Here is a 22,251-nt window from a genome sequence, read left to right on the forward strand (position 1 = left end):
TTATAATTAAATTAATATGCTGTGTATAGAAGCGACATCCATTGTTAGTGCACTTTAAGAGGCAACCAGTAAAATTACTTCCAAGCGAATAATCTCTTTAGCTAGCGTGACCAAACGAATTGTTATGAAAGAATAGACAATGACATGCGTAAAATGTAATTAACAGCTAGATTGATTACTGGATGACATGTCGGGTCAAGAACTGTAACAAAATGAACTTGATGAACATTAAAGACATTCTTGAATTAACTCAAGCAATATTAAATACATTCACATAAAGACATATCAGTCGATGCTCAATATGAACTGAATATTAAAGCTTGAAAACGTTAACCGAAATCCAGTGGCTCTGTTTAAAATAAAAACAAAGCTTGATAGAGAAAACTCTCTGATGAATAAAGCTTGAAAAAATAAATAAAACTGCGTAGATTTCGTGTTCGCTGCGCAGCGCTCGAATATGGTATGCGAGCAGTGACATTCACATTTAAAATTAAAACAAAGTTACACTGTAATAAATTGAATTGCGAGTTTACGAGTCGTAACCAAACTGCCCTTTTGGGGTCCACCGCTGCGGCTGTCATGCCCATTGAATCGCAATGGCATGCCGAATCCGGCATGCTGTATCGGGTCAGGGGGCATGGTCAATGGAAGAGCCGCAACAGTTAAATGCAAAATGAAGAAATTAATATGCCGCGTGGCAAGCCGAAGGCCTTAAGCATTGCTCGGCCAAGCAGGACTGAAGCGCGAATTGAGGTAGACATTATTTCAATTATACGCCAATGCAATTGAGAGTCAAACGTGAGCTGCGTGAAAGTTCACGTATTTAGGGGCCAGTGGATAAGCCGACAATGCTTAATAGCGACAAGCACACGCACGTAACCGGCCGAAACAAGCGGAAAAGGAAAAACACGAAAATATCTTTTTAGGAAATTCTTCACAAATATAATACAAAAGGAGGAATGTATGTATACAGGTCGGCATAAAATTTAATCGTCTGTGTGCGTCATGGAGTTGGGGTTGTTTGTATGTCTATATAAATATAAATACAATTATGGTACAACTAGAATAACATCGAATTCTTGTACTTGTACAACTAAGAAGAGTGTGGTTTCGGTTATAAGCAAAAATACATAAGGGGCGCCGCACTCGGCGCCTACGAATAGAAGGTGAGCACGCTCGTCTGATTGCCCCGCACAAACAGAAAGGGGGGCATGTCCCTGCTGAGGCTCTCCAGCCAGGCCATGTAGAGGGGTGCCGAGACGATGTTCTTGCGTGGCATCGGCAGCGTCATTACCACGAGATCCGACTTGGTTGACTGCTCGCGCAGGTACTCACGCAGCCTCAGGTAGCGATTCGTCTTGTCCACCACGGCCAGCAAATCATCGTCACTAATGAGAGCTGGAGCAATACGAATATAAATAGCCTGTTTAATACGGCTCGAAGAGTTGATCAAAGAGCCTTACCTTCGTCCTCATTCAGTGTCGCCTTGCTGCTGTGGCCGTTCTCCTTATCGCCCACAACAAAGTCCTTAATCAGTTCATTGAAGAACTGCGTGGATGTTTCTTGAGGCTTCTTGGTGATGTCGGGTATCAATGTTAGATCGGAGTAATCAATGCGAAACTTGGACAGCAAACTGGCCATCGAACGTTGCTCAAACTCCAACTCTGAGTTCTTGTTCGCCAATGCATAAACCCTGTCAATACATAAGAATAATATACATATATATAATTATACATTTTCTGTTTGTGCAAGCGCAATACAAATATTTTCCAAAAAACTTGCAACAGCAAAAACCCATTCGCCCAGAAAGCCAAAAATGAAATACGGAAATGCAATATAGCTGAAAACTACAACGAACTGTGACTCTGTGGCAGATGCTGCTCAATGACCTGCAGTAGCTGTGAAACGAATCCCCCATCTGTGTATGTTCGTTTATGTTCGCTAGTCCCATATACCCAGTAGAGTACCGACAACTGGCAGAGTATCAGCTGTGCAAAACGAGAAGTCAAGTCATTCGATACGCTTGACATGGCAAATGTTATACTTAACGCCTCACTGAGTCGGACCAGTTGCGCTTTGGTTCTCCAAATCTCGATGTGCCAGTCTCTCTTTGCTAGTTGGTTGCGTGTATTTGGGAGAGCTATCGGGATGACCTATTTGGCAGGCATCTGCTCACACAAGCAATCATTGCCTCTGTCAGTCAGTCAGTCGAACTGAGACCCGCCTTAGGTATGCTCACTACACCCTGGAGTCGGCTGGAGCTACTTATTATGCCTGCCCGGTTTTTCATTTCAACGAGCAGCGAGCAGCGAGCAACGAGCAACTCCCATGGAGCTCGACTGAAAAGTATCCTGTCATGAGCGAAAAGGTACTGCCTCGTGCTGGCATATTTGAATAAAATTCAATTCATGCCAAATAAATCCGCACTCGCATATCCGCAGGCTCCAAAATCGCCTTGGGAGGCAAACAATGCGGGGCTTTCTGCTGGAAATGGTCGCCTCTCCCTCACTTGCAGCTTACCTCAATTTACATGATTGCCAGGTGCGCCGTGTGCTTATGATGTAAGGCAGCAGCAAGGTGAGTCCTCCGTCGTCGTACAGCCACCAGACATCGATGACGGCGTGGCTGCGTTTTCGCGTAAATTGCGTCAAGTCAGCCAGCACATCCTTGGGTAGCTCCACACCGCCTGGTCCTCTATAGAGCGAGACGGGATCGTCGTGTTTCGCTTTCGATTTCCTCAGTGTATTGGGCTATGTGTGAGAGTGTGTATGCGGGCAAATTGAGCACAATTTATCTCCAAATGATCTGTGCCACTTACCAGCTCATTTGTGGTCTTGGCATCCAGTGGATCGGGCAATCCGGAGACCTCCTTCACCTGGCTGCCTGCTATGAATGATAAGTCACTCGTACTGGATGCTGTGGGAATAAGGAATAATAAATGTTTCAACATATTAAACGCCATCAGCATTGGTATTTCGAGTGCAGTACAAAAGCCATGCAGAGTCAATTAGAACTAGCGGGTATTATCAAGGCCAGGCGTCACTGCCATTGTTTCAGTAAGTGCCATAAACAAAGCAGTTTTATGCTATTCTCTGTTGCCCATTCTCATATTTACACAATTTATTTTCAAATTGGGAAATGTTATGCAAAACAATGCCCAAAACATGCACGTGCTGTGCCGCCCCCAAACACCACCGTCCCCGCCGTCTCCTGGCGCCGTTTGTCGGTCTGCGGCCTTGTAACGACTCCACATGTAGTCCGCACTGTTTTTGGGTTCGTGCTTTTAGGGGACATTGTATAAATTTATATTCAAATTTACGGGCATTCCTTAATTTGAGCGCAACAAATTGCCGAAAGGGTTTTGTCACAGCTGGCGCTGACTGCGACTACGGCTGCGGCTGCGGCTTCGGCTGCGGCTGCGACTGCGTTTATGGCGACGACTACGCTGATGCCTGCTCGTGGCTCGAGTCAGTGGTTGCTGGGTAAATCATTACATTAAGTAGTTTTCAGTTAGTTATGAATTTGCTGCATGCGACAATAGCAATAATTATGGCCATAAAAGGCGACAGAGCGGGCAGAAGCTCAGCCATAATGCATGCAGAACATGCACAGTGCGAGGTGTGGAATTGCTTTGGGAGTTGGCGCGTTTTTTTTTATTTATTTTTTGGCATTGAGTCAGCTCATACATATGTATATATTTACCTACTGGCAGCAACCCTACAATAACATCACTTCACATTCCAATCAATTACCTTAAGACACGTAAAATAGATCTTACACTCAACACCACCTGCCCAAGAGCGTATTCTACATAGGCTTTGCTTGAACCGTACTACGAAATAGAAACAGAATCAGAAATAGAAACAAAACAGGAAATGGAAATGGAATTGGAATTGGAATTGGAATTGAGAAGAGATTAGAGTATAGAAAAGTGTAAGGCACACACACACACACATACGAACGGAACGCAGCATCAAATACTTATAGAAATAATGAACATCGAGGTTTACATTCTCTCTCCACTAGCTAATACTTACTTTTGACAAATTTCAGGCCGTTGCCAGCGGGAGCCAACTTGTTGGCGGCATCTAAGAGTTTGTGGTTACAGTTGCAGTTGCAGTTGCAGTTGGGTTGGGTTTGGTGGTGCATTGATAAATTGTGGTTGTAAATTATAATTGATTAATTGTGCACAGGTGCGCATTTGGTTTTTTGAAAGTCCATGCAAAAGTAATTAAAAAGTTCAGCATTAATAAGTGGCCGACGGGAGCCGGAGCCAACTTACCCTGAGATACGTTGCGACTCAGGGAGTCCACGCTGCCGCTGAGAGCGTGGCGTGCCTCGCTGGCCTGCAAATCGTTGGAGCTCTCATTGGGCTGCAGGGTTCGTGGCACCTCCAGACTACAGTTGGCTGTCGTCCAATTGCTGTCGGGAGAGCCCAGCAGCTGCGAGCAGTCCAGTCCCTTGGGCACGCGCAATATGGCCACCGAGAGGTACATATCCAATGCCTGTGGGTGAAGAGAGAGTCGCATTTTATTCGAGAGCCCCCATCTTGACAATTCATGCAGCTGCCACTCACTTTGTGCATGACATTGAAATATTGCACCAGTTCCTTGCGGTCGCAGGTCTGCCAGTCGGTTTTGTAGCCCATGAGTATGATGTTGGGCTTCAGCTTGCCGATGCCCGTCGCCTGCATGAGGGCGCGGCTGCCAGCCTCAAAGTCCTCGCCATCGATCAGGGCATAGAAGCCCTTGACGCGGTGCTTCTGGAACCAGTTGGAGGCGCGCTCCTTCAGGTAGTTACGGTACTTCTGCGAACCAGAGCCGCGCAGCACATGGCCACAGACCAGCAGGGATAGATTCTTCGTCAGCATATAGGCAAAGTCCACCAGCACCGGCCGGGTGTTGGGCAGGCCGGACAGAACCAGTATCTGCGGCCGATAGTTCTTGACATGATCCTCCACATTGTTCAGCTGCTGCACGGACATCAGGGCGTTCTTGTACGTCTGCGCCTGAGTGGTGGAGCCCCAGTTGACGTCCGGCTTGCGGTAGGCAACAATTAAGTACAGCGCCAGCACCGCACAGAAGGTTATGAGTGCAGTGGCCCACGAAATTAAAAACATGACCGCTACGCACAGTATGGAGCCCAAAAGGCTCAGCCACATGTTATAATACTGAGATGGAAGGTGAAAGGTAAAGGGTGAAAGGTATTGAATAGGAGTTTAAAGACTAAGCACTCACCTTGAAAGTTGGCCGCCAACCGACGGGCTTGGCCAGACTGGCATGGAATGTGCTGAAGTTGATTAACATATATGCAGCCAGGAAGAAGTTGGAGATGAGCGGTGCAATCGAGTTGAGGTCACCAACGAGTATGAAGCTGCAAGATAAGAGCCATTTCCGTTATACACTCTTTGGGCGCTCTCGTCGGTTAATCGAGGCACTTACATCATGGCTATGAGGAAAGTTAGGACATAGCCACGCACTGGCTCGTTGTTTTTGCCGTAACCCTTTGCAAACCAAACTATTTTCGGATACAGCTCGTCCTTGCACAAAGCCTGCCAACAGGGGCAAGTTATTAAGGCTATTGGAGAGGCCCAGGCAAGGACCACAAACACTTACCTGGAAAACCTTCGGAGCGGAAACTAAACTGGCCAAAGCTGATGACAATGTGGCAGCAAAACAACCGGCATAGATGAGAGGCCCAAAGGCAGACACTAACTCAATTACCTGAAACGAGTTTTGCAATCCATAGAGGCAAGTACCTGTGGACGCTGTGCAAAATTTAATTAGAGTGCTTCGTTAAGCGAACAGGAGACACAATGTAGCCTACTTGAGGAGCAGTTTAAGAATGCGAAGGAACCGTTCAGAGCATCCACCACATAGCCGGTGGCGTCGCGAGCCACAGTGCCGCCGCAGATCAGAACCATGAGCATGTAGGTGGCTGTTGTGATAACGATGGCCAGAATGGTGCCTTTGGGTATAGATTTTTGGGGGTCCTAGAATACAAAGAAGATGAAAATAGCTTAAAAATGTTGCCTAAGGCGAGTCTGGAACGCACCTTCAAGTCGCCCGAAATGTTGGCGCCCGCCAGAATGCCCGTGGCGGCTGGGAAGAAGATGGCAAATACCGAGAAGAAATCGTGACTGACATAACCCTCCGTGCGGTAGTCCGGAAACAGATTTTTGTGGAACAACGTTGCTACAATAGATTTGATTAAAAGCTTGTTCATTGGCGACACGTTGGCTGTTGCTCACCATTGTAGCCGATGAAGCCCTTGGCCCGCTCTCCCTCGTTCTTGGGCCCAATTAGGCTGCCAATGATGAAGTCAGCAATAGCAGCCAGCAAAATTATAAGCAGACCGATTTGTGCCTACGGAACATAGGATAGGGAGGAAGGATGTTGTGCGGGTGCAATTGAAGAGCAACTGAGCGGAATTCATTAGGCGGCAAAAATTAATCATACGCACCTTGGCCTCCCACTCCATGCCAACCACAACGATAATCAACAGCAGCAAAATGGTGGTGCTGCCTACAATGCGCACGTCCGTGACGCCACCATCAACGATAGACACATCCAAGCTCTGCATCATGGCCTGCAGAGACTCGCAGAAGCCAACCACGTACATGGCGCAGGCGACGACATTTGCCAGCGAGAAAATGAGTCCAATAGAGCCGCCAAACTCGGGGCCCAGGGAGCGGGATATCATGTAATAGGTGCCACCTACGCAGTCACATTAAAAATCATTTAAAACAACAACAACTAAGCAGACGCAGCTGACGATGGGCACAGGACTTACCGCCTTTGATGACGCCGTTCGTGCTTATCGCCGACATTGACAGCGCTGTTATGGTCGTGACAGCGGTCGTTGTCAGTATTAGAACGAACCCCTCGATGATGCCCGCCTGGCCGACGACCCAGCTGAGGCGCAGAAAGAGCATTACGCCCCATATATTTAGCAGGCATCGTATGAGCACACCTTTGATCCAGCCAAATTTGAGCAGCCCGTTCGTGTTATCCGCCTCCGGATCCCGGTTGCGTTGTAGGCTGTGCGTGTTCTGCGAGGGACGAAAGCCAAAGTCATATTCAATAAAGCTGCCTAGCGGTGATAGATGATGCCTCGTGGGCTGAATGTGGGATTGCCTTCAAAGGCTACCGACTCCCGACACCCGACCCTTAACTCCCGACGCGTTGCCTGTCAACTTAACAGCAGGTCAACTGCCTCATAGCACTTGACGGCTTTGCAGTCATTCATCAAATTAATCATACGCCACCGCAACCGCAGACGCATGTGGCGCACAATATAACTTTTCTCTCGCTCTGCGAAACTCCCGAGAACATGTTTTGATAACTTTTAAGACAATTTAATCAAGGTTCATGGCTTCGAAAACAATTGCACACACTTTGAACTTCTAAAACAATTGATTCTTTCGTGTTCGTTTTTTTGCTGTTTTTTTCCAATTTTCAATTGACGCCCACTACAATACGAGTTCGCAGAACAAATTATTCGAAAGTGCAAAACCAATTAGTGGTAATTGATTGCATTACAAATGGAAAAAAAAGAAATATTTGATGACGGCTACCCACACATCTGAAAGCTCACATGTATATGAGTCTACTATAGGTCTACACAAAAGGCAGTGTGAAATTTTCCAAAGGAGCCATCTCTGAACTTCTTCTTAACACTTGGTTGGCATTGACAAAGAAGGCTTTCAATTCAAAGTCGCGACAGAGTCAGATAAAGACGTCAGAAAAAAGTCGCTTTTAGAATAACAAGCAGTGACACATTGTAATGCTTTTTTGTCTTACACAGCAACCGCACGTGTGAACTTAAAAGCCAAAGGCGAGAGTCAATTGAAAAGTCAGCGGCCCTAAAACGTCCCCCAAGAGTGACTGCACAGAGTCGGAAAAATGGCGCTCAAGCGCCATACAGCAAAAAATGGCAATCAATGTTGTATTTGGTTTGCATTCAATTAAATCTAATAAAGCTGCATTTCAGTCTAGCTGATTGCAGCGGTTTCGGTGGTTGCAGTGGTTCCTCCCAGACAGCAGCTTTCGCCTGTTTACCCAGGACGCGTCAGTGCAGAACGTTCCTCGAACCCACGCACTATGCTAATGACCCCAGCTGTTGACTGCTCTGCTGCCAATTTAAAATGCTCACTGAGCGAAGGAGCAGCGGATGAGGAGGAGGAGGAGGAGGAGGAGGAGGAGGAGGAGGAGGAGGAAAGAAAGCTCATTGCCACAGGCTACTTGACACTTCTCGTGGCAGCTACAATTTGCAGTGTCAAGCACAGGAGTAGGTTAAAATGCTCTGGCAACGGCTGTGACTTTTCCGTCCGTGAATGCCAGGCCGTTGCCTGGTGTTGAATTGCCCAGGAATTGGTTTAAATTTAAATTTGCCCCTAGCACTTAATATGGGACCGTAAATGTACGTTATATGAATATAAATGGAGATGGCCATGGCAGCAGAGGCGCCAAAGGATACTCACTTTCCCCACCAGCGTTGCATTGTGCAGCTCGTCGAGCGTTGGACGGTAGGCGGCCTGAATGGACATCATGTTGCGATAATTATCCAGACGTGGCAGAGCCTCGCGCGTAAAATGCCTGGATGGGCATTCAATTCAATTAGCAACAATAATAAATGCAATATAATTTAATGAGCTTACCGAAAACTTTTGCCATATTTTGTATCGTATTCATTGTCCAGCAGTTCACGCTCCTCCTGCGAATCATTCGAACCGTCAGATTCCTCATTCTGTGGCTCCACTTGAAAGCGCGTCGTCGTCTGCAAGTCCTTAAAGCGCGATGGCTTATCCTTATCGCGAAAACTACTCTTGATGGACTGCCTGCACAACAAAAGCAAAGTTCGCTTTATAACAGATTAAAAAGGTCTCTGCTCACTGCGGCATGACAAATGTACATTTAACATCCAAGTGCCAAGTCCTTTCGCATTCAAAATAATAAAGTTGCCCGGGGCAACTGTTATACAAACTTTTCTCTTAACTATACGCAATTGTATCCATACCATTTAAAAGCTGGTTGCTGAATTTTTTCTTGGTTTTCTTTTTTTTCCTTTACTCAATTTTGAAATTTAAGTGAAACAAATTTCATTACGCGCCATTTGAACTGGTTGAACAAAAGACCAATTTCAGCTGAGCTGCTCCCTTTTAGCCAAGGTGTACTGGCCATGTGGGTAGCTCATAGCCACAGGACACAGCCGCTCGAGCAGACAGAAGCCGAAACCGGCGACGGGCTTACATGATTATTATGCTGGTTGCTATTGCTATTGTTGCTGTTTTTGTGGCTGTTGATGATGCGATGCATGAGTGACTGACTAAATCCCTACTGATTTCTGTTTAATGTGCACTCACGTGGTTTTAGCAATTGGCTTTAACGGCGGCCTGCAGCTACAGGAGGTTACTTTGAAAATTCCAACTAAATATTATGTTATGCTCTGTCATACGTTGGCGTCAGAGAGATTTTTATTTAATTAATTCAGCTTAGCGTGTTCAGATGAAGAAAAAAAACAGAGAAAATGATGAAGTAACCTTCGTGTCCTTTCTTCTTACTTCACTCATGAACTCAAGTATTGCATTTAAGCCTTGAAGCTATTCTATTAACGAATGAAGAAGGCAGACATAACGGATGCAAGTGGAGTAGGAGCAGCACGCCTGTCCCTCACGCTTCCCTCTTGATGTCTATTATGAGGACTATGCGATAGGATACCGAAAATGCCAAAGGCACTCGATATGAACTCGTGTAAATATGTACATTTTCAATGCTGAACGGCGGCTTTCGATACAACTGAATCAATTTCAAGGGGCTTATCGAAGTAATTTACGAAATTGTATCAATTTGAAAGGCATTATAGGAAAAGCTAAGGCTCAGCTCAATTAATTATAGAATCGCTCTAAAATTTTCAATTGAATCCTCACGAATATTTTACTACCTTGGCATTTAATACTGACGCAGGATAAAGGCGGCCAATTATTAAATTGTCAATTGGCAATTAGAGCAATAATGCGAGCTCTTAAAAGTCCCATTCATTCCGCGTATAAATTTCGAAATGAATAATGCAGAAGGCTCTTATTTTACGGCTTCTGCTTATATTTGGTAATTTATTGCCCTAACAGCAGACCAATAAACTCTCCGAGTCGCCCCACTCGACAATCCTGCTCAGCTCTGATTAACAGTCATGACCTTTGGTAAAGGACCAAAGAACAACTCATTTTCGATTCGCCGCTGGGAATGCAAATGGATACCAACTTGTTTCTTCTGTCAGCTGCATTCATCGGATGCCAATATACACAAATTGTTCTTCTTCGATTTCTTTTTTTCTGCTGTGATTGCGTTCATTGTTGCTGCTGCTGCACCGCCTCCCATTTCAATTAGGGCTCCCGTGTCTCTCTCTGTCTCTCCCCCGAGGGACAGCTGCTCGAAGCGTTAAGACAAGGCCTGTTTATTGAACTTGTCAAGCAAAGGCCACTGAGCCAGGTCGACAAACTTTCAAATCAGAGATAGCGAATGCAACAAGTTCCAATTGAAGCCAATGACCAGGCAAATAATTTTACAATGGTTGCCTATCCAATTACATGGCCAAAAGAAAGTCGAATAATAATTCGCGATATTATTCTTATCAAAATCAATTTGAATTGAGTCAACATGAATGTAATTTATATGCGACCGAGACAATTGCAAATATTTACAGGGTATACGATACCCTTTCGCATACACACTCATAAGAAAATGCGATAAAAATAAGGCCATTTATGAAATCTGAACATAATGAAAACAAGAAAACAAGTAACTGGCAAAGTAAACGACAAAACTTTTCGTAGAAAATTGACAATTTCTTAAAAGTTTCAATGTTCACAAGTGAGTGAGGAAGGGATGAGAGCTCACCTCTGCTGCCTGGGCTGCTGTTTGTTCAACAATTGTGTCGCATCGAAAGTGTCATCCTCGAGGAGCTCGCCATCGATGTTGGTCAGCCTGCGGTAGACCTCGTCGGCTGGCGGTGCGTGTGATTTGCGGTCCTCGTTGTTGTCATTGTTGTTCTTGTGATGGTTAACTGGATTCACTTGGAAACGGTTGGGCCGGTCGACCGAGGCCATTTCAAACGATGTTGTATCCGACATGTCGCTCTGTGCGTGTGCGTTCGGGTCGATCCTTGTCTTAAAATACCGTTTTGAGTGGTTTGCTTTGGGTTTCTGTGGTTAGCTAATGCCCACAACTTTTTGTTGTGTATTTTCTCCTATTTTTTTTTTTTTTTTTTTCTCTTTCTTTTTTTGGCTGTCTCAGCACAAGCACTTCACTTTAGCTATATTAGTTCCGTTGTCTATTTATATCAAGGACCAACTTTGGGCTTTCGTGTTCTCTGTCCAGCCAATGAATACTTTCCAGCTTTGTCACAAATTTTTTTCTGCAAATAAAGTACAAATGATTTCCAAAATGAATACAATGCGAATGTGATATGTTGCCGATAAGACGGTTTCTAACATATATATATATTGCTCATTAGCTGATTTCAGCCAAATATTCAAATTTTATTTATTTTCCATGGCAAACTATTCGACTGCAGCGCACTGAATCGCTCGCGGCATACCAAAATATTTACCCTTGTCGGCAGTGAAAGCATTTTCAAGTAATGTGGTTTTTGTGCGCTCTGTCAAATTTTATGCCGTAAGTACGCTGCGTCGCTGTTCGGGTACAAATTGGGTCTCTAAATATAGCACAAACATAAATTGATGCAAATTAATCATGATTAACAGTGTTATCCTATGGGAAAACGCTTGCCATGTGAATCAGCCCACTCAGCCACACCTGGCGTATGCGTGATGCGCCCCGTGCATGCAGCACAGGTACAAGGATGTAAAGTGGCGGCTCGTAGCCCGTCTGGGAATTACGGCACTTGATTGCATAGCGTCGGCAATATCTCACGTGGTCTTCCGGCTCGGCAGCATCAGTTTGGCATTAGTGGGTCAATGCAGGAGATAAACAGCGTGAGCAATTAGAAAACAAAATGTTGGAGGCAGAGCGAACGACACACAAGAGACCTGAATAGAAGCGCTAGATAATTACGCCAATTATGCAATTTTTTTTCGTTTTTTGTGAAATATGTGGGAACTTTGCACTCGAGCTACGTAAAATTTGCTCAAATTTATTGAAGCAATTAAGCGCTTAATTCAATAAGCACACGCCGCAAGGGGCGGCCGGGGGCTGCGAGCTGTGGACTGTGGTCTGTGCCCAGGGACAAGCGACAGCTGCTGGCAGGCAGTCAGATATACACGCCGTGCGTTGAGCAAGCAACACGGCCTGCGGGACTTGGCCTTAGGACCAACAACTTTGTGAAAGCTTATCGGCTTGCGACAGAAGGCAAGCCTTGCCTTGACCTACGGCCTTCAACAGATCCAGGTGAAAATTTGATAAGCGCTAAATGCGAAGGAGTTAGGGAGTTGGGCAGCAGCAGCTGGCGGGCTGGCGGGGCGGAGCATTCTATGTAATGAAAACATTTTCTAATGATGACATTAAATGGAGATTTTTGATTTATGATATGACTTAGTTTTGATGAATTGCGCCATAAACAAATTCATTTGCATTCTGTCAACGCAACGACAATAATGTGGGTGGGGCCATTAATTTTTTTTTTTGTCTTAGCTGACGCCGGTCATTCGACTCCCCCACACGATATCACTTGACAGCTGCTAAAAGGCATCGCATAAACAACAAGAAAAAGCTGTAAAAAACTTATCTGAATAATTGTTGCCATTGTCCGAGCCACGCAAACGGCTGAGACCCACCAGGCGGGCCCCTTTTAATGGCCCTACAATGGGCCAATTGCTTCCGATGGTGATTTCGCGCTGAACATGTATTTCTTTTTCTGTTGTTCTCAAGCTTTTAACTTGCTTGTTGTACTTTCTCTTTTATTTTTATTTTATTTTTATTTTTTTTATTTTGCTGTTTTTTTTTTCGCTGTGATTGGACTATGCCTATGCGTATTTAAGCGTTACTACGCTTTCTTTTCATGGCTCAATTCAACGCCCATTCGCATTTCAATTGCCACAATAAAATAAGATTTTTACTACTTTGGTGGTCTGTGCGCCCCAAGGGATGGATATACCATATAAAGCCGGTTCTACGCCCTCTGCTATATGACCGAATTAAATCTACGCTGGGAGCTGCCTGCTTAATGACCATGAGATAAATTTAACTTTGTAACGCAGTCGTAAAGAGTTGCCATTTTTTTCCAAGGGAACGAAATTAGAATCGCTCTGTCAAAGGATGTGGCCATAAAGCCAAATATTGTCTCTTCTATAAATCCGCAAGCAGAACACTCAGGGCATTCACACCATCAGAAATCGTGAATACAGGCTATTAAATGGCTAGTACACACTTCTACCTTGACCACGAGCAGCCACACAAATAAAGAATATATTGTATATATAAATTTTATTACATGACCTCAATTATAAGGCGATACAAAAAAGAACAACAATCAAATATGGTGACACTGATGTAAAGACCTGCCAATGCTGCTGAGGCAGCGGCTCTTAATGACACAACATCATCACAATGGGAAAACATAGAGCATGGCCCCTGGATAATCGTGTATTGTGATGGCCGTTTGAACGTGCTTTCCGTGTCGCACTGAGCCCCAAAGTTTATGCCCTAATATTGATATCAATCGTTTTTCTACTAGATGAGAAGCGATACATGTCCGAATGGTAATCAGTAAGACGGCACGCACAAAAAGAAAACTTTCCGACAGCCATCGGTTGTTTTGGGACAACTTCAACAATATGTAGCCCACACACACACACACACACACACACCACCACCACCCACGTGGCTAAATGTTCCATGTGGTGCTGTGGCCACATAAGCCACGGTCTCTGTGTGTGTGTGTGTGTGTGGGTATGGATGGACAGGACTATCCGTGATGCACATCAAAGCTGATTAACAGTCAGGCTCCTGTGTACTGACATAGAGAACAACAAGCTGGCAGTAAGGAAAAACAAAAACGAAAAAAAAAGTGTCAAAAACATACAACAAAAGTCAAACAAGTCAAGCGTGTGCTGATTTAGACAGTATTAGAGCGGCATGGGGCGTGGCTCGATAAACTTAATGCCAGCAAACTTTAATATTAAATACAGCTCGACCGAAAACATTCTAATACATAAATCCTGTTATATTCGCCCAGCAAAGCCAGTCGAACTTCAGAGACGAGCTTAAGTGAAATCCTTTGACATTTCGGCCAATTAACATCGGAAAATCCGATACGACTTTAAACTGACTTTTACAAATTATGTAGAAGCTAAGTGAAAGGGAAAGCTGAGCACACCTAAAAGCACAATTTATACAAGGAATTAAAGCCCTCAAACAAATATTTATTGCCACCCACACAAGCGGCCTAATTGTCATACGAGTACGCAGCGAAACTTTCCTCATGTCTAAAATTGAAACTTCGCGCGAAATACCCTGATGAAACAACGCTCAAGTTTCTTTCCTGTATAACCGGCAACAAAATTCTGCTTTGTTGCCTGTTCTCAGGCAAGTTCTATCGAGTGTATTGAGAAACTGCTTCAATATGTTTCGAGTCAAACATGTTCCAAGAAACTGAATAAAGATGAGCTTTTTTTTTTTTGTTTTTTTTTTTTTATCACAGCGAAATATGAAATCATTAAACAGGTTTTGCTCAGAGCCTGAGCCACAGACAAAATTTAATTGCGTCGCATCGGCGTTAAGCTCAACTTCGATTCAGAAGCCACATCATAAAACGAATTCCCAAGCACTTCAAATTTCATTTATCATAGATTTTATTGAGTTTGTTAACCTTTTACAAGACCAAAAGTTGGCTTCCAAATGCCAATGAATAAATTTTATTGTTTAAGTTTTCTTTCAAATATGTTAAATATCATAAAAACTTCTCACTTCAAACCCTTTAAATCGGGATGTCAAGCATTCCTGTCAGGCGCAGCTGTTTGTCAGAGAAATTTAAATATGTCAAAATGTGTCAGCCCGAGAAGTCATCAGATATGTAGCATTAGTTTTTGAGCTCTTTCAATAACCGCAGGCGCGCAAGAGCTGCCAACATCTTTGGCCCAAGCCCATTCGGAAGCCAGTCGGAAGTTGGCAAAGTTTTGGTGTTTTTTATGCCAGGCATTTGTTTATGTAAGTACAAGTATTTCATATTATTTCTGGGCTGTAAATTTGCATTGAAAAGTGCCATAAATATTATTTCGCGAGCTTTTATGTCAAGGGTACGCAGTCTGTCTGTATGTATGTATGTATGTATGCATGTGTGTACATATACTTTGTTGGCCTTCTGGGAGAGCAGGATTCCAATAAGCGATGTATTCCTTTTATGATTTAAAGTCGTAAAAGTGCGGCAGCATATATTTACGACTCAGAAATGGAATGCCATTGAGTAAGTACCCAAGAGCCGGCTGTCCCCGGTTGTGGGCCATTGGACTGCTCAAATGCTCAACAGCTCAACTGCTCAAATGCTCAGCTGTGTGTGGGTGTTTGCTGTGACTGCAGATTTTATTCGCTTCATTTGCGGCGACATAAATTAAGTGCAAAATTCTACAAAAACAAATATATATGTACTTCACATATCAAGGACGAAACAATGCTGCCGGCATTGAAAATCCAATAAAAAAAAAAAAAGAAAAAGTCTTACGAGCATAAGAAAAATTGATTTGACGAAATCAATGCGAATGTGATTCGAGCTCGCTTTTATGCTCACTTTCAACGCTTCGCAGTAAAGAAAGTTTGCTGGGTAAAAATATAATTCTAACGACATTCACGGCAACTCATAAAATGCCAACGATTAGGCGGGCGCCCAGTGAATTCGTTACGAATTTTCCATAACTTAAGAAACTGAAATCGTTTCTAATAAAACTTAATACAAAGTCAATTAAGTATTCGCCTGCTAACCAAGTATGACGCGTTTCAATCAAATCATTTCACCTTCGTGCCGATCGACTGCAGGTTTGGGGCGAGTTATGCGAGATTATTTTGTGTAACTGCAGTAAATATTTTGACGACATTTTTACGACAGTATTGTGCAACTAGCAATAAAAACGATAATAATATATGAGCTCAGCCGATTAGTAGTTAAAAAATCATTTCAAGTCCAGAAGCGCCTCTAAGAATTTGCACACAAATGTCGCATGCAAAAGTGAATTTATTAATTCTCAGATTGTTTCAAGTGTCTTGAAAGCCCAAGGGCGCACGTAAGCCAATATATGCATAAATGCATTTTTTCATGTATAATAAGACAAAACAAAACATAGTGCATAAAAAGTAACTGAAAATTGATTTTATTCATGCCAAAAGTGAATTGAGGCATGCACAAAGACTGAGCTACGTATGCAACTCGTATACTAAACTATATACACATACATATATATTTTGTTTTTATATGTACGTCTACAATTCAGTCATGTGCCGAGGCTCACCATGAATTCGCTTTGAACTTTCATAACTTAATTAGTATTAAGCATTATAGACTAATTACTTGCTAAATACTTTGGCCACCAATGGGGAGTGGGGCAATGGGGAGTGGAAACTGCATCGAGGCACGCAACAAACATAATTTCAAGCATGCAACAGTTAGAAAGTTACTCATAATCATGCTCAGCTAATGTTAATTGGGTCATTTGCACGAGCTGCCCCATTTCATGTTAGCTAATTCGAGGCTTAGTCTTGGCATAGCTAATCAGCAAGCTGAACTTCTACTAGCTTCATAGTGGCTTCATAATCTTAACCTTTCATATTTGCATTGGCTGTGCAGCTCAACAGATAAAACCCAAACGGAATTCGTTATGATATCTTCGGCAGCTATCCTCTTTTAATTATGGCATTATATTTGGGTCCAACTCACATCATCTTATCATTTTATTTTTCAGTTCAGCACACAATTTGGTATATTTAGGGGAATCGTAGGCATTCGCCCGATGGTTGGGTCCACTGCACAAAGCTCTTCATTAATTTTAAATGCGACCGCTCGGACTACATTCTTATGTGCGCTCAGAACAAGACAAGCTCGTTTGCCAATTTCGCTAGAGTTAAAGTGTATTTTTATTAAAATTATTGCGAACGGCAGACCTTCTGTTAAAAATACAGCACTGAGAAACAACAGAGAGAGAGAGAGAGAGAGAGAGAGAGAGAGAGAGAGATAGAGAGAGAGGAGAAAATAAAATAAAAAGAATTTCGCCCCTTCAATCAGACGCAAATTGAGCCCCCGCAACACACATCAAAGCACCAAATTCTAATCTTCAAGTGGTCTGGGCAATCGTTGAGGTCAGGTTCCTTGATTCTTCGTGAATTACGCGTATTTTAATTAAAGTCGTATTCAATTAATAGTCGCTACCAGTACCAGAAGATTTGGTTTTTGTGCACCGCTTTGTTTAACGAAACACGAGCTTTGCACCGCTGGCCGGTGACCACCTAACCCCAGGCCTCATCAGTTCTGGGCTCTGTCTGTTCTGTCAATTGCCATAAATCTTGATTAAAAGCGGAAAATGTGGCGAAAAGGTGAAAATTGTTCGCGTTTCAGCGAGCGCTGGCGATTGCTATTTTCGTAGCTTGAAGGCTTTTGTATAATTTCCAAGTCGCTTTCTGAGCATTTCCGTTGTAACTAGAGCCCGTCTCCTGCCCTCTCTATCCATCCGGCTACACACACCCACCTCACTTATCTTCGATTGCAGTCTGTTGTTTGCTCGTGTTTATTTATCTTCTCTTCTCTTTTTATTCTTGTTGCGCCCCGCCGACTGGGTTATTCTCTGTATTCTCGGTTTGTCAAGGTTCGCAAGGTCAATGATTTAATACTTTAGTAGTCGGCTTTGCATTGTCTCCCAGAGCCCAACATTCCTATGACTTTTCTTTGTGTTCGCAATGTCATATTTCCATTATTTATTGTCTGCCACTGACATGAAAAGCCACGACACTAGCGCCACTTGTTAGCCTTTTCCCAGCTGTATTTCTCTGTGGCTGTCCCCAGCCAGTTGATTGAGAAGTCAAAAGTCAGAAACTATTGGACCATCAGTCGCCTTTGGTGTATTTTGTCGATAGGTCGGTCAACGAATGCACATCGAATTGGCTGCGGACTAGATTTCTCTCTCTTATATAGAATTCATATTCCAGTTTGGCTTCTACTTATGTAGATTGTCTGACCTCGCTCTGCACAGTGGAGCACATTGCACTCTCTGCTAACAAAAGTTTTCGTCAGCACTCGCTAGGCATTTGTTTAGCTGGGCACAAATGCTCTCATGCATGTGCAGGGCGCGGTGCAGGCCTTGAGTGCAACCCCTTAAAAAGGTTCGTCATGTTCCATGGCAAGTAGGGTTGATTGAGTAAACAGCGCATGCGCAGCTCCTTTGACAGCAGATGCCGTCAAAGCAGGAAAGCTGATATCTTGAAACTCAACCGTTTGTTTTTTTTATAGCAGGTGTACTCATGGCGCTATGTTCTTTAAATGATATACACTGAAAAATAAGTCGGTGACTCTTTAAGGTATAATATCAGAATATCAGAAACACCATACAAGTCGAGCAACTGAGTTATCGAATGCCCATATCAATTTGGTGTCAATACAACAATTTTATCTATAGAAAACTTGTTATCACTTCCATGTTTCCTTGATCATAATTAATAATAGTACAGCCCCAAATCGATTGTAGTACTCAAAGTTAACATAAAGCAACATACGAGCTATACATGACACATGTATGAGATATTTATACATTAAGATATGACGCGACTTTTTCGGATAGTGTCCAAATGTAACTGGACACGCGACCGCAGCTCGCACTGCATTGCAAAGTGCATAGAAAACGAGGTAACCCGATACTAGATTATACTGGAAATATATATATATAATAAGCGTACATATATATTATATAAATATGAGGTATGTGTATATGCCCCTCCTGCAACAAGTGACTGTAAACTGTGCCTGCCTCGTCTTATTCCACACATTAGAAGCACTTAAGATCAGTCCGATTAGCAAATACTCTGAGACGTACAAAGAGTACCACGGCCATATATTGCAATGATTTATGCCAGACATTGACTGCAGCAAAGAGCTAGTCTTACGAAGCGAAGAGACATTCAGCAGGGAGAATCCGAGCAGAGCGCCCAAACGTTATATTATGGCTTTCAAGTTCAAGTGCGTTTAAACTAAGAGACACTTAAAGCAGAATACAAATGCACACTTCCACTAAATATATATACATATGTATATATGTATGTATATAGAAATGCATTCATTCAGATCAGCTAACTTGTATATGCCTAAGTAGGCATAATTTTCGTGAGCAGACTTTCTTTTAATCGCGATGTTTGCCCACTCAATATTGTTTTTGATGATAACAATGCTGAGCTAAGCGAACTTTATCGGGTCGTGGTCATATGCCACAATGAAAAACCCAAATAAAAATATATTCTCTGTTTTAAGCACTCATTTCCAAAATTAAAAGATAAACATTCTTTCGCATACACCGCACGGAATGCCACATGACCATAGTCTAAAACAACTAAACACATTATACCTAAATGCCAATTTATGCCTTTAAGAGTCTTATTTGCTTATTTCAAGTCTTAAGTTACTTACCAAGAGTTGTTAAAGGCGCTTAAAATCCAATTCAGAGCTAACCGGTTTTTTTTGTGCACTTATTTGAAGACGGTTACTTGTGGCTGGCTCTCCGTGAAGTTCGTGTAATATTTGTGTATAAACTGATATGGTAAATAAACTATTCAGCTAAAAGTAAACACAAATAATTATGCAAACAGTTGTATTATCTGCACGACGGAGACAATATGCATATACATATACATAAATATATGTATACAGATTGTCCGAGTGAAACACAATTCAATACCGAGAAAAACTTTTTATCAGCACAAGGCAATGAATAGCCAAGTGGAGTATAATTATAATAGGCACAATTATATATATAATGGTAAGTCTGTGTTCAAGTAAAACATTTTCAATTTAACTTATTTATTTTTAACGCGAATCTTTCAAATGCGAAACTGTAAAAAGAAACGCGGCAATCTTTTGGAACGCGGTCGCACTTAAATATTTTACTCATGCGTTAAATATGTATGTATAGCTGGCTTGTAAATGCATTTTCCACTAATTAAGCATGCTTTCAAGATAGCACTTGGAAAACTTAGAAAACACAAAACCCGCCCACCGCCGACTGTGGGGCTCAATTCAAAAATAAATAGCCAGGTACATGTGTGCATGGGCCGCCAGAGCTCATGCACAAGTGTAAATAGCTATTTTTTAAGAGGCAACCCAAAATAAAACGTTTTTATTTATATGATTTCTTATTCACTGGAAGAAATTGAAATGTACTTCAGGCACACACAATACAGCCAGCGTGGCCAGAAAAAAACTCAAACGTTGGCAAAGGCGACACCAAGCCGGAGGCACCGCACGTGCAGAGAGCCAAAGAGCAACTGAAACGAAACGTTCGCGCGATCAGCAAAAGCAACTGTATATAGCGGACGGTTCCATCGGCACAAACGAGCCGACGAACCCAAACACATTAAAAACCAACAAAAAACTCACAAAAAAAATACCCAACAACAACTGAGCTGTAGCAGGCAATTGTTCGCCGGCAAAGCTGTGACGTGATCGATGACAAATCGCTGAAACGTGCAACACCACTGAAACTTCCACTCAAAGTGGATGAAGTTATGAGTGAAAAGAGTGCCACCGCACAGCTGTACATATTTATGCCCCTGTACATACGCTTATGCATATAGCTACGAGTACGCGTCTCTATCGGCAGCACCACTTTGATTCATAAATGTATTCCAGCTACCCATTAGGGTGGCTAGTTTCATTTATACCCTTGGACATTGCTATACATGTGGCGTCATTTATGCACAGAGTCCTGTTTGAGTGCTCAAACAATCGGCACAACCATCGCTCGTAAGGCGAAAATTAATTTATTAACTAATATTGTACGGTATTTTATTGTTCGTCTCAATGCAAATAAATATGCAATAGAATATGAAGTGCTTCCCCTGCGATATGCGAATTCATTTATATAAATTGTTTGCTTTCGATATACTTTGCCCATTTATTGAGCAGATAATGCCGTGGAAGAAACTTTTAATTAAAATATACATTATATTAATTTAGAGATCAAGGTCACTCCCTCCCTCCCAACCACAGGGCGTTCTTTAAACAAGAAATTACAAAAATAAAAATGGAATGGTAATAAATCAAACTCGAAATGTTTACACATATTACACACACACACTCACACACATTTCATGTTAATACAAGACCCAACTGGTGTATGCGCCTGGGTACATGTGAAATCTGACAGATATGCCCCAACATCCATCACATGTACTCAAATTGAAGGAAGTCCACGGCTTGAATGGGCGCCAGTCGGAGCCAGCTAAGAAGAAAATCAGTTGTGCCCTTATAAATTTTAGGTAATTCTTAAAAATCCTGAGGTTATTTCGCGATTCACGTTGGCAAACAAGTGGGGGCCCAGAGCACATATGTGCACATACATCATACAAATGAGCATAAAGTGCGTGGGTGTTTGTTTGTGTGTCTGTGTGTGTTTAAAGCAACACAATTTTCGCAAGTCTTAGAGGACTTCCTTTCCGAAAATACTAATTAAATGTTAATAACCTATTTGACATTTGAAAATCTTAAATTTATTAACAACGCCTGTTTTAACTTAAAAGTCTACCGACAAGTTGTTAATACGATGATTATTGAGTGTAGAAATCATGTTACATGCATATTACAAATGCGCTGCATGCGACACGAAGACCTTATGACTTGACATTTGACTGTAGTTCTGTGGTTACATTTGTATACACACACACACACACTTGTATTCGGCGCACTCATACCAACATACGGCCAATAATTTAATTAGCTGTGGCCTTTCAATTGCGTTCATTATAATTACATATATTTTTATCAGCAGTCGTGGGTAACTGTAGACGACAGTCGCTACGACCAAGACGGGGCCCATGTGCGGCATTTGTCAGTTGTCAATAAGTCAAGTGATGTTAATTAATTGTGGGTGATAGTGGAGCTCTCTCTATGTGCCGTCGTTCACAGTTAACCTGCTAGAAACAGTTAATATTTAACGCGCACACAATTAAGAACGACATATATCTTAATCTATACATATATCTGTCGATGTACATATGTACGCTCTTACGTAACAGTGCATTAGGTCCACTCAAGCATATAATTGAATTACAATCC

General features: G+C 42.7%; 1 protein-coding gene and 1 long non-coding RNA gene across 16 annotated transcripts; one reads left to right on the forward strand and one right to left on the reverse strand.

Annotated features, from left to right (window-relative positions):
• Positions 1-915: 915 nt before the first annotated feature.
• On the reverse strand, positions 916-20,521 carry Ncc69 (sodium chloride cotransporter 69). 15 transcript variants are annotated; one of them, XM_089260242.1, is made up of 21 exons: positions 20,372-20,521; positions 19,609-19,755; positions 10,896-11,412; positions 8,660-8,839; positions 8,483-8,597; positions 6,793-7,051; positions 6,463-6,716; positions 6,251-6,365; positions 6,055-6,194; positions 5,827-5,992; positions 5,616-5,767; positions 5,442-5,551; positions 5,238-5,373; positions 4,577-5,170; positions 4,283-4,505; positions 4,038-4,088; positions 3,779-3,832; positions 2,819-2,916; positions 2,521-2,750; positions 1,464-1,693; positions 916-1,398 (listed from the first exon to the last, which is right to left on the reverse strand). In XM_089260242.1, the coding sequence occupies exons 3-21, from the start codon at positions 11,126-11,128 to the stop codon at positions 1,154-1,156; spliced, it is 3,585 nt and encodes a 1,194-aa protein (XP_089116368.1). In that variant the 5' UTR covers positions 11,129-11,412; positions 19,609-19,755; positions 20,372-20,521; the 3' UTR covers positions 916-1,153. The 15 variants fall into 15 exon arrangements, with proteins under 15 accessions (XP_089116368.1, XP_089116367.1, XP_089116369.1 ...); XM_089260241.1 differs by having other exon boundaries at positions 20,359-20,507; XM_089260243.1 differs by having other exon boundaries at positions 20,339-20,485.
• Positions 8,207-8,594, forward strand: LOC149091373 (uncharacterized). Its single transcript, XR_016196824.1, has 2 exons — positions 8,207-8,289; positions 8,400-8,594. It is a non-coding gene; the product is annotated as an uncharacterized LOC149091373 (long non-coding RNA).
• Positions 20,522-22,251: the final 1,730 nt, after the last annotated feature.

The sequence above is a fragment of the Drosophila navojoa genome, chromosome 4 (assembly GCF_054131105.1).
Source record: "Drosophila navojoa isolate 15081-1374.11 chromosome 4, UAZ_NAV_1.0, whole genome shotgun sequence".
NCBI lineage: Eukaryota > Metazoa > Arthropoda > Insecta > Diptera > Drosophilidae > Drosophila > Drosophila navojoa.

Bases quoted from the DNA above. Each gene is read 5' to 3' on its own strand.
- Ncc69 (XM_089260242.1), bottom strand. From the start codon at position 11,128: ATGTCGGATACAACATCGTTTGAAATGGCCTCGGTCGACCGGCCCAAC. The intron at 8,840-10,895 runs GTGAGCTCTCAT...TTTGTTGTGCAG, and splicing joins CAGCAGCCCAGGCAGCAGAG to GCAGTCCATCAAGAGTAGTT. The intron at 6,717-6,792 runs GTAAGTCCTGTG...GTGACTGCGTAG, and splicing joins GAACGGCGTCATCAAAGGCG to GTGGCACCTATTACATGATA.